General features: G+C 41.8%; 1 protein-coding gene across 1 annotated transcript; it reads right to left on the bottom strand.

The window, feature by feature from the left end:
• Window positions 1–1,726: 1,726 nt before the first annotated feature.
• LOC123965143 (BCAS3 microtubule associated cell migration factor-like) lies at window positions 1,727–11,940 on the bottom strand (the record flags this gene model as incomplete). The annotated part of the gene is made up of 7 exons (XM_046041711.1): window positions 11,719–11,940; window positions 10,032–10,042; window positions 9,199–9,306; window positions 9,015–9,091; window positions 5,606–5,682; window positions 4,651–4,734; window positions 1,727–1,897 (listed from the first exon to the last, which is right to left on the bottom strand). Coding segments are annotated over exons 1-7 (750 nt in total), but the record flags the coding sequence as incomplete, so codon positions are not given.
• Between the last annotated feature and the right edge of the window lie 787 nt (window positions 11,941–12,727).

Here is a 12,727-nt window from a genome sequence, read left to right as displayed (position 1 = left end):
CCTGACATATTGATTTAAGGCCAAGCATAAGTGAAAAGGTACAAAATTGTTCAACTTGGATGAAGACTTTGTCAATTAGGGGTGGTGATGGTGCAGTGCATAAGACATGCCTTTGGTGTGAGAAATCCCGGATTCAATTCCCCACTGTGACACGTCCACAAATGTGTCCCTGAGCAAGACACTTAACCCCTAGTTCAGGGTTATTCAATCAGAATTCAAAGAGGTCCAGTTAGAGAAAATTTCCCAAAGCAAAGGTCCGGAACATCAAAACGACTAACTTGCGTTATCATTCAGTACCATAACATATAGTTGTATCAACATTTGTTTGTAGTCAACAACGGACTGTCAAATTAAATAATACTTCAAGAATATTATCAGTTTTCACATCAAACTGGACGAATAATAAATAATAACCACTCTAAATAATATATTTTAAATTTCAGTAAACTAAAATAAAGCGCCTAATTTTTAGAAAAAATGAAATAAAAAGTGATGAAGTGTAGTCTTAACCAATTTTATAATAAACACTCAACACAGCTGTAACGCCTCCTCTTCTCATTCATTCCCTCTTATAAACCTACTGTCTCTTGCTCAGTGAGAAACGTGAGCTCTAGTTTGTCCTGCCAGCTAGCATTGGAGACCTTGAGATATTCTGGTGTTGAACTGCCCGTGGGAGGAACGTAGGCCTACATGTAAAAATCTGTACATTCTTGATTAAAAGCCATGTGAAATGTCTTTTCCCTTTCGTCTCCTCAATTCGTGTGCGTTTCCAAAACGTCTCTGGTGAATCTCGCGGACTCAACTCGCAAGCATCGGAATGCACAAGTTTCATAGGCTGAGCAGCGTCACATGAGACGACTGGAGCACATGCGATTTGTCAGTGAGTTTCCTGGGCCAGAAACCCTGGGCCACTAAACTAGTACAGTAAATGCTACAAAGGCTGCACGGGGTAAAATAGAAACGCTCTCTCACGAGGTTGTAATTCTGAATAATAAATCGGCTGTAGGTCGGCGGTCCGGACAGACTGCAAACCTCTGACATATATAGCAATTTTAAGGTTTGGATAAAAGCGTCAGCTAAATGTAATGTAATTAATGGCAGGTGTCATTTGCAACAGTTGCCATTTCTAGCAAATAAAAGCAGACAATGGAAAGAATTTGAAAAGAAAAGGCAAGGATGTGAACTCAATAAAAAGTATTTCATCCATAAGCTAAAAGTCAAACACATTTACAGACTTACAAACAAAACTATAGACCAATATGCTATTACTTCACATTTCCAGTGTGTGCTGTAAAGTTTTACATTTCATTTTGAAAGTAAAAGATGGGAAACAATTTTGCCCTTATCTGCTCCCCACATCCTACCAATGACACCCACAATCAATCAAGTATTACAAGAAATATCCAAATAATCCAAATCAAGTATTACAGAAATGAAAACATAGAGTGGTTTGTACACATTTACTGCAAAAAGTCATTTAAATGTGTGTATATAGCTGTGTTGTGTGTAGTACTGATATTATATGAATTGTTGTATCATGACTGACAGGGATCCTGCTGTTGCCATGTAAAATTGCATGACTTTTCATGACTCCTGATACTGAGGGGCCTTCATCCTTTCTTAATGTCCAAAAAGGTGAACAATGTGGTGTCAATGACAATTTAAAAAAGCCCGAATTATAAAATCATTAACAGCACCAAAAAAACTGTAGAAAAACTTGACTGACCTGTCCTTCGCCAACACTGTGTGTGTCAATGATGGTGACCACACCAGGGTTGTGAGGGCTACGACGGCTCGCACTGTGAGGTGCGCCCTCCTCGTCCGGAGTGCCTGCGGGTAGAGTGCCTGCCAACTGGGTGACAACTTTACCCACCATTGTCAGGCCTGTCTTTAAAGTCTAGAAGAACAAAGAAAAAATATTTCTGGCAAAAATCCATCATATGTTATACATTCCCAAGTAATCTATTCTGAAAGTAAGTGATTTATTGTACTTTGTAGTTTACTAAATTTGAAGTCTTTGCATCTTCAATGAAGATGAAGAGAAGAGCTGCCAAGTGCATGTGTGTGTGCACCATGTTCAGTTGATGCCTGCTGATAACTTGTAGTGCTGATGACTTGTAGCACTGTAGCCACAAGAGACACCCGTGTGTGCATGTGTATGTGTGTGTGAGGCTCCTCTGTGTCCGCTTAAGGCCCAGCCAGGGTGTCTGGCTCAAACACACCTCTGTGGCTCGATTGAGGGAAATGGATAGTGCTGCTTAAGTGGAGTCTATCTCACCTACTACACTGTCTTTGCCTAATGGAGTCCAGTGCGTGTGACTGTGTGTGTGTAAGCGCCAAAGGGGCCCCGGAGAGCCTAATCAGGCATTCAGACGAGGCGGCCCTGTCAATACAGCGTGGCGCCTTGCGTTTGTTGGGTCTGAGGATCACCCACTGTCTCTCTTTGCCACTTGGCCAGGCACACTAACAGAGTCTGCTGCCTACAGTATGTGTGAGTGTGTCCGCCTACATTTGTGTGTGCGTGTGTGCGCGCGTAAAGAGTCATCAATTATTAAGTGAGGCGTTTGGCGCCTAATTGATCAACACTAATGTGTTTTCTAATCACTGCAGTTGTGGAGTTCTTAGTGGTAGTCCAAACAGGGCCTATTGATCTGCCGGTGGGGAGGGGGGTCTGAAAGATCATGTCTGATGGCTGACAAAAACACATGAACACTCAGAGGTACGACCTAATGTCGCTATCTAAACAATTTACTGCCTAATTTCTGTGAAAGGTCTTAATCATACACCCAGTGATAGGCAACAGGATTAACGTGATACACCAAGTTACCGTAAGAGAGCAAATTTGGAACAGGGACCAGTTGGTCAGCGCTATTACACTCTTTTATCTTTCTTATAAACAAAAGCCATTACACTTTAATGCTATTCCCCCCCCTTTTTTGTTTCCATGTCTCTGGACGTCAGCACTAAGAGCCAGCGTGTCGCGCCACAAGCCAGAAGGAGATACCTTGTCATCCAAATTGAGATATATGGTCTTAAATGAGGAGAGGGCGGGCAAGCAGACTGCCTGTCTGCATATCAATACCCACCCCCACGCCACCATTGTACACCCCTTACCATGCCGCTAACCTGTTAGCGACACACTGCTCTTTTTGATGTATACCTTAATTAGCCTGCTAATGAGACTTTTCTCACACTAGCTGTTAGCACTCAAAGTGGGAAGGGATACACTTGCTCTTTGTACAGCAATTATCCCTTCCTCTGGGACCGAATGGAGACACAGACTAGAACCAGATGAGGAACTAGCTAGTTAGCATGTGTTGGCAAGCAGCTAAATCAGACGAGGAATGAATTTCCCTTGGTATCAAAGGGGGCTGTTGGCTGTTACTGAACCATCTTAGAGTCACTCCCCTGTGGAGATGAGTGAAACAAGACCATTGGAGAGAAACAGATTATAGTGGGGAAAAAACAGATACAGTAGGCAGGTTGATGAAGTGTCTCATAAGCTCAGCCCTAGTCAGCCAGGCGGGCCAGGTGGGTCCAATGTCAGCACATTTGCAGATGCTGTAGGCAGAGCTGGAAATACTATATTATGTGCTGTTTTATCTGAGCAAAGCCTTCAGACAAACCAAAAGGTCATTTTTGGCAGATTGTGGCTACAATCTGAACTCCAACTATTAAGATTAAAGCAAACAAATTTGGAGTCAGTCCTTCTGTAGTGAGACATGATAAAGGAGAAGTTTCAACGATGATGGAAAACTACTAATAACAGGCTGTAGGTTATTTTTAAAAAAATTTCGTCTGCATCATATTTAAGGCTGTGCTGAATAAAATCTCAGCATGTTTCCACAAATTTGATATCCAGTAAAAAAACAAAACTGTTTTGAAAGTAGATAATAATAAGGGCCCTGCGATGGACTGGCGACCTGTCCAGGGTGTACCCCGCCTTTCGCCCAATGTCAGCTGGGATAGGCTCCAGCCCCCCGCGACCCTGTACACAGGATGAGCGGTTGAAGATGGATGGATGGATAATAATAATAAGTATAAGGAATTTGTTGTGTTTGCTGCAGTTTACAGTGAACAAGGGGGTCCTTTGAAGGAGAACACAACTCTATATATGCTTTTACTAATAGAAAGTAGGGGTGTAAGGACTTGGTTTGGGATGAGATTTTCTTCAGTTAAGTAAATAGAAGAAGTAAATCATTTTGGGAAAATGTCTTAATAAATTCTCAATTTCACCCAGAAAGCTTTGGCAGAGGGTCAGATGTTGTCTTGTCTTGTTAGCTAAATCATTCTAGTTGCTTAGCCCCTGGATGTATAGCTCATACGGAGAGTGAGAAAACAGAGCTGCAAATGCTTCCCATGTCACTTAGACCTATCATTCATAAGCATTCTGATTTCCCCGTAAGATACAGTGACACTGGACTGGAGAGTGGTGGAACTGACAAAAACTGTGTGCTGCAGTCATCCAGGAATTATCCAGTGCCACGCCAGTTTCTCTAACCGCTGATAAATAGACAGAGAGCTACTTAACTGTCTAAAACTTGAAAATAGAGCAAGTGAGAAAGAGTGTAAGCATTAAAAACACAAATAAATACTCAAAATGCTGAGCTCTATCTGTGGAACGACACAAAATAAATATAATGTCCTTACTTTGGCAGCACTGATCACTGTAGCTGTATAGGACTGTGAATTGTCACCACAAGCTCCTCCACGTGACTGGTGACATCTGATCAACTGCAAAAACACAAAGATTTACAGATAACTATAAATGGACAGAAGATGCATATAAGAAAAAAAATTTGTGATTTTAAACTGGATTTCAGACATACAAAAGCCTCCCCCCCTCAGTCTATGGAGGAAATTGGTTTTGCTTTCAAAGAAACATTACTGTACCAAACAGCCAATCTGCACTGATTTCATTTCAAATTGAATTTCACCTGAATGGCTCTGTCCCAGTTTTACTCTTACGGTTAAAAAAAAAAAAAAAAAAAAGAAAAAAGATTTTGTCATTTCAGAAAATCCTTAGGCAGTCACACAAACAGTGGCCCCATCTGTCAATTACTTGAGTGGGCCAGCACCAAAACACTATTGTGCATTAAATGTACTGCAAAGTGCACAACAGAACATTCTGGTTTTTGTAAATACTTAACAATCCCATTAAACAGAACAGAATAGAAAACTCATGTGCATCTGTTGATTTTCAAAATGTTATCATCTCTCACAGACTCTTCTTGGAATGAGTAGTTTATCCTGACGGATTAAAGAGGTAGAAAATAGATAAAATGCATTTTTTGGATTGTAAATATGTCATTTTTCTGATAAGGCACTTCTGCAATAGATGAGTGTGTGTGTGTGTCTGTTTGTGTAAGTGTGTTTGTGTATGCGTGTGTGCGTGTATGTGTGTGTGTGTGCGTGTGTGTGTGTGTGTGTGTGTGTGTGTGTGTGTGTGCGTGTGCGTGTGTGTGTGTGTGTGTGTGTGTGTGCGTGTGCGTGTGCATGTGTATGTGTGTGTGTGCATGTGTATGTGTGTGTGTGCATGTGTGCATGTGTATGTGTGTGTGTGCATGTGTGTGTGTGTGTGTGTGTGCGCATGTGTATAGACTACCTTGTTCTCAGCGTAGGCCAGCCAGCGGCTTCCAAGAGCTATTGGATTGAGGCTGGGGCCAGGACAGGGATAGCAGCCTGAAAAGACACAAAGATGGTCTTACTAACATGGGTACCAAACATACTTACTTGAAAAAAGGGGCATACACATTTTGGTAAATAAAATCATAATCAAAAGTTTGTGCAAAAAAACAGGAACACATATGCAGGGATTTCCATAAGCCTCCTCCCTGAAGAGTGTCTCTAACTATCTTAAACCATTAATGTGTTTGTGGGGAGTCTCTTGTTTGGGAAGATAAATGGGAGTCTAATGAGGGTGACGTGGTTTTATGCTTGTGTGTGTGCGTGTGTGTGTGCGCAGTATGACCTAATGGAGATTGTGGTACCCAATAAATTGAGGATGGCTCCTCTGCTGATTGACCAGCACAATAATCCCTGTGGGGACACGCACAACAAACACACAACCGGTGTGCTGTCAGCGGAAATAAAAATAGCAACCAATAGTCCTAAATGACAAATAAAGCTGTGCCTTCACAAACAGATAAATGTCTTGGACATTAGAAGAATGTATTTTTCTCTTCCCACTCAAACAGATGTGGAAGTAAACAAGGACGTGGATTGCTGTGACTAACGCCAACACTGAGCTCCATCTACAGGGGCGTCAATCACTTCTGCTGCAAGACAGAATCAACCAAAAACAGACAAACATGTGCTTGTAAACAGACTGGAGAGAGAATTGATTTTGTAATAAGCGTTTAATGCAAATGTAAATAAATGTTGTCATGCAAATGTGTAAATGCAAGCAGATATAGACACTGACATCTGCCTGTTTCCAGTCTGTATAAACATACAATAATGATCACACCCGCCTGTGTTGGAGGACACGGGCACTGGTCTCACACACACACACACAAAACACACACAGAGATACTGTAAGTGCGAGGAGGTGTAGGGGGGGAAATGGCTGACAATAATTTAGTGCTCAGGGAGCAGATGAGGTGGAGACAGTAATTTAGTGTGCTGTGTAGGGGAAGTGGCTGGTGGGGTGGGGGGGGTTGAGGTAACTCCAGAGAAGCCATTTGTGCCTCTCCAAGGCCGAAGGGAGACCAGGCGGTGAGATAACATGTGTTTGACATCCTGGGTGGAGAGCAGGGGGCTGAGCGGGGACAGCAAACAGACATGATGGGTGGAATCAAAGGAAAAGAAAGCAAGTTCAAGCTTTTCAAGGCCAAACTTTTGTGAGCGTGACAATAGCTGATCCTAAAAGTCTGATATTCCATTTTTAGCAGCGCATTTTTGCGACTGTACCTAAAGTTTCCTTGCGTTAGAAACAAAATATAATATCGACTGTACAGGCCTGGCACTCCACCAAGCCAACAATGTTTCCCACCAGGCCAACAAAATTACTTATTTTCAGTCAAGATGCATATAAACAACATGAAAAAACAGCCATGTGTCACTGCAGAGCAAGCCAAGCCAAGCTCACACAGTCAGAGGAAAATCTGCAATAAATAGAGAGTAAATAAACAGATTTGAGGGGAATAATGACAACAAAATGTGAATAAAACAGAGCAGATCTGCACAAGCAAATGTGATCAGCAGGCATGCAAGTCAAATTTGTACAAGCGAAACGATCTGTATGCATGAACACAGCTTTGCAAGCAGCTCTGTTGATGTGCAGGTCTAAAGGTCGAGCACATCGGAACGATCGCTGCGTTGTCTGTTCATTACACTAAATGGTTTTGGCCCAAGGCAGTTTTAGTCCACTTTCATGATTTAGATAAAGAAAAAAATCTAATTAACTGAGAAACTAAGAGGTCTCAAATCATCCAGTTCCAAATGCAGGGCCACTGTATTGGTGAAGGAAAAGGTTGGATTATTTTTATCAACCAACAAGCCCCAGGGCCAGACATGGAACTTGCTTTGCACAAGTTGAGTTTACTGAGAGTGTAATTACTCAAACCATACCATACACCTGTGTGAGCCAGCATCCAACTCCCAGCAGCAGGCCCAGGTTATGGACACACCAGCACCAGCCTCTGCGAATATTTGCGTAGTATCCTATTCTATTCAGTTCTATTCAATTCAAGCCAGTACAATGAATTCAATAATGTATATTGTGTTATTCTTGTTTTGGGCCATCATTCTCTTTAGTAAAACTAAACGGGTGAAAAGTCAGAGTAGTGACAAGTTCAAAGAAATGACAACAATCACTGTTGTTAATATTACATGGAATAAATTTACAACCAGCAGACACCTTTTTACTGTATGAAAACACAGTAGGTACCAAACCATGATCATTGTGAATGGCTCGACTCAGAAAAGCCAGATAAGACTGTGGAAGATGGTGGTGACTGAGGCTGAGCTAACAACACACACCACTTGAATGTAAAGCAAGAATATAAGCATGGGGCGAGCATTAAGTGCTCCAAGAAACATGACTTGTCCACCATCATGTCCCTGGAGAAGAAACGGACATACAATAGCAGAATGGCTCATCCAAAGCGGAGCCGCGCACATTACAGGGCCCTCTGTTTGCTGCTTTTACGGCCCAAACAGACCAAACAACGTTATGAAGAGGAGGCCCATGCATTCAGAAACGATTAATAACTATTGAGCATGTTTGGTTTCCTGTGGCCCAGACACTGATAGGGAAGGCAGGCAGACAAAGAGGAGACACATTAAAGCCAACCAGTAAGGTCAGTTTACTCCAGTCAATGACTTAAGTGGACAGCAATGGCCTTGTAATACAGTCTGGCCTTTCCTTCACAGCCTCCTTGAGCAGACATGGCAGGTACAGCCAGGGGGATGCAAGAGTGGTGTTGTAAACAGTTTCCCTGTGTTGAGTTTCAAATGGAGGGCCTCACATCATGTTTTGATAAAAGCAGTTTAGTCACAATGCAAAGTTTGAGAGAACAGCACTACAGCAGGCCTCGGTGGCTGGGCGTATTATAACCAAGGACCTGCAGTTAGTTTGGCTTGTGTAATGCCAGTGTGACAGACTCACTGATCATGTTTGGCAGTGTTGATGTGTTGGTTTAGAACATTGGGGTTTGATCCAACATTTTACAAATATATGTTTCCGTTGGGAATGAAATAATAACATTTCATGACAATCTAGATAAAAGCTTAATAAAAATTGATCTTCTTCTTCTGCAAACTAACAAAACATCCTTCCTTTTCCAGCAGGGAACGAGACAGCAGGTCAGAAACCCCCTGAAAGATGTAAAATGCCACTAAAAATAGGTTCCTGAACACAAAAGAAGCCATTCAAAAACAGGTCTCATCATACTGCAACAAAAATGACTGTATACATGTTCAACATGTTTCAGCAGTGATTAGCGAGAAAATGTCTATATATTATGACAGAAAAACAGTCGTTTAAGTAATGTGTTCTTTGAGTTTCTTACTTGTAACAAAGAACTTCTTAGTGAAGGTGCAGCTGTCAAATGCTGCAATCTTCTCTTGCAGGCTCACAGCAAGAATACTTAAAGGGGGAGAAAATAGAACATTAATGAAAAGAAAATAAACACACAATATATCATAAAAAAGTCTTTAGTTGTTTTTTTAAAGCAGCTGATCCAAAAGACATACTGTTTGTTGCAGTGGAGATCATAGATGGGCGTCTTGAACTGAATTGATTTGACCATTTCTCCTGTCCGCAGAGAATACAGGTCAGCGCAACAGTAGGGCGGGCTTGTCCTGCAAAGAGAAAAAACAAATGCATTTACTTGGTCTGGTCTCTGAATACGTCATGTAGTCCTCAAGTACTACTGATACATCTTCATTTACATTTTCTGATACACATAACTAAAGCAGTAGAAATGACTCAATAATAAAATATTCACCACCAAATAAAATGTTGCCGTGCTTTTACCAAGAACAGGCAACATAACAACCCGTTTTAAATTAACACTATTGCTTCACATCTTAAAAAATGCATTCAACCACCCAATACAGCTGTTTACACCAGCAGCGTAAAAGCTCACGCATAACTGTGACCCAACTATTCACATGCTTTCTAAAAGGCATAGAACTCCCAGCACCACCAGGTTGATTTCTAATTGTACAAGTCTGTTTTTATATAAGGGGCATGTCCAGATCTGAGTGCTTGTGATGATGTCTTGTATTTGTGGAGAAAATCACACATTTTTCAGACTCTGTGACTAGACTGTGGCCAGAATCATTTCATAGCGCAATTAAGTAACTGTATATATACTCAATGGCTCAAAAAACATCAATAAACTGCACCATCAAGCCACCTTTTGCTCATAGAACATCGTTTCTCTCAGCAGCTCCCTGGAGAATTCATATATTATTTGTTTCTACCATATCCCACTGCCTTAACCCCTTCTGAGGGTCCACATAGTGAAAGGGAGTGAAAAGAAGGGCAAAGGGGGAAATGCTTTGTCATGCAACACATTTACAAGAAGCCTTTCTATCAACACAGCAAAGAAGAGGGTTACATGAGAGAGCCTATCCAACAGCAGGCGGCAGCGGAAATTTTAGAAATAAATCTTAATCAAGCAAGACCCCTGCCCCCACCGCAACCCCTCGTCCCCTGTGCACTTTCCCTCTCTCTGCGAGGAAAGCTTCTACTGGTGCTCTATTCTGTGTCACCCTTGGCGAGGCCTATGGTGCCACGTTGGCTGAGGACGCAGGGGTGAAATGTGGTGTTATTTTTTTTTCTTGAGCCATAGGACTTTGTGCTTTCAACAGTCTATTTAATCTGCTTTTGCATAGTGTGCAGTTATAAATCAGTCTCAGCGTGGACAGTTTTTGGACAAACAGGACAAATTGGCAAGATCTTAAAACTGTAAGGAAGGTCAAAGTTTGCTAAATCGTGGCTGTAAACACAAGGGTTTAAAAGTAAACTGACATTGAAAAAGAACACAAAACACCGGCACGCCAGCAGTGATTATATTTAGATTGTGAAGTTAGGTTAGAAAGGAAGGTTAGACTGATTTGACGACTTGATCAATCTCACTTTCTGCAGACTAGAGCCAGCGCAAGACACGATTAGGAAATAACAAGTTTAAACAGCAGACTGCTGTTGCCAAGTCACCCATGGAAATCTGGACATTATTCAAATGACATGCTCGTAATGGGACGACTTTCAACCATTACAAGACACAGATGACCTCAGTCATGTTGAATATTCCTGCAGCACACCATATTTCACTGAACAACTCTACTGTGTCAAGATCTGTCTGCCTTCTCAATCACTACAGTTGCTCAGTTTCTTCTTTATGGTGGGGAGAGATCTGCTTCTCCCATTCAAAACTCTGATACAAGCACACACTTGGTGAAGTACCAAAGGAAAACAGTGGAGAAAATTTGCCATTTTAGAATATATATATATTTGAGTATAATCGAGAAGCGAAGATATTTTAGACTGACCACAAAAAAGTCAAGATCCTGTAAGATACAGTAAGGAAAGAGGAAAAGTGTGATACCTCTGTAGTGTGAGTCACAGCCAGCGAAGGATTTTAGATTGCTGTAAATATTAGTTCAAAATTGCATATGTCAAAACAAGATGAAGAATCTTTGGCCAAGCTAGCAGCACTGTGATGCTTTACTTGCTTTATCAATGTCTTTAGGATCCATCCTTTGGGGAACATGAATATCTGTACAAAATGTCATGGCAATTCATCCAATAGTCGTTAAGACATTTCAGTGCAGATCGAAGCAGTTGACCAGCCGACATTGCCATTACTAGAGCCATGCCGCTAGCATGGCTAAAAACTAAGGGCTGCTTTTGTGTGGGCGTAACACAGTAGACGATAAGATAAGATGTTCCTTTATTGATCCACAGTGGACCTTCAAACTGGCACAGCATCACAGATGAATGTAAAAAGAAAGAACAAAATACAAAAAGTAGAATAGGTATGTAAAATATATACAGCATCAGTATGTAAAATATACACACTCTATACAATCACAATAGAATGTGTCAGCAGATGTGAGTGTTGAGAGCTGTGGCATTGTTGAGGTGGGATGTACTGGGTGCTGTAGCGTTGTGGACTCGGATGGCACAAATGAGCCACCAAGTGCTTTGAGGCATGGGGATGGATAAGTCTGAAAGTGCTCTTGAGCTGCCACAGCTCAACATACAGGGGATAAGAGGGGTTGTCCTGCTTTCAGTTTCCCTTTCATCCTTCTCTCGGTCACTGCCTCTACACTGTCCAGTTTCATCCCCACCACAGAGCTGGCCTTCTTCATCAGCTTGCTCAGTTTGCCCCCCGACCCCAGTCCCAATACCACCTCCCCAGAAGAGAAGATCACACTGTAGCAGCCTGGGACATACATTGAAAAACCTGGGGTGGAGGGTCTCATGCCGCATGGGTCCACCCCAAGCTCCTTGGTTTTTTTTTGGTGTTAAGCAAGAGATAAAGTGAGTAGCTGAAATACCAAACACTGAGTACAGTTTAAATTTTACATCCATGCATTGGAAGGCTTATCAGATATGTATAGGGTCTTGCCCTTTTATTTGACAGCAGGCTTTTCACCCCACCTCCGAGTGTGTTTGACACTTGTTTAAAGCTTTCAGAACCCACCCAATTGCACAGATGCAGTAGACTCACTGAAAAGAGGAGGTTGAGGAAGAGAGGTAGCATTTTTGACACAATGCGTTGGTCAGTCTGATCGCAGCCTAAGTGTTCCAATGGGGGAAGCTCTTAATCAACATGATGATAGAGTTACCTAGCCAGTCTTTCCAGCTTTTTCTCCCCCTTCCTTCCACCCTTGTTTTCCATGCTGTTTTGATGTGAACTTTGTGTATTTGTGCAGTGTTTGCCAGGCCGTCCAAGTATTAACCCTTTCTTTCAATATGGCGGAAAAAGCTACATAGTGTTAGTGCGCAGACTGGCGCTTGTGGAAGATGTGCTGTATGTATTGGCTAATGAAGAGTAGAAGCTGGAAGAGTTTGAACTACAACTGGTATTGTAAGAGTTCTTCTTAGTAGAGTCCAGGAGAACTAGTCAAAAGTTAGGTCAAGGTTCTGTAACCTTTTCTGGCCTGTATATAAGATGCATTACTTTTAATGCCGTCTTGCATGTTAATGAAATACAAAAAAACATGACTGCATGGGTGGATAGGTATCACAGCAGTATCAAATTTTGGA

Source organism: Micropterus dolomieu, unplaced genomic scaffold (genome assembly GCF_021292245.1).
Source record: "Micropterus dolomieu isolate WLL.071019.BEF.003 ecotype Adirondacks unplaced genomic scaffold, ASM2129224v1 contig_8750, whole genome shotgun sequence".
NCBI classification, from domain to species: domain Eukaryota; kingdom Metazoa; phylum Chordata; class Actinopteri; order Centrarchiformes; family Centrarchidae; genus Micropterus; species Micropterus dolomieu.
The sequence above is the reverse complement of the archived record's forward strand: the minus strand, read 5'-3'. Positions and strand labels throughout refer to the sequence as shown.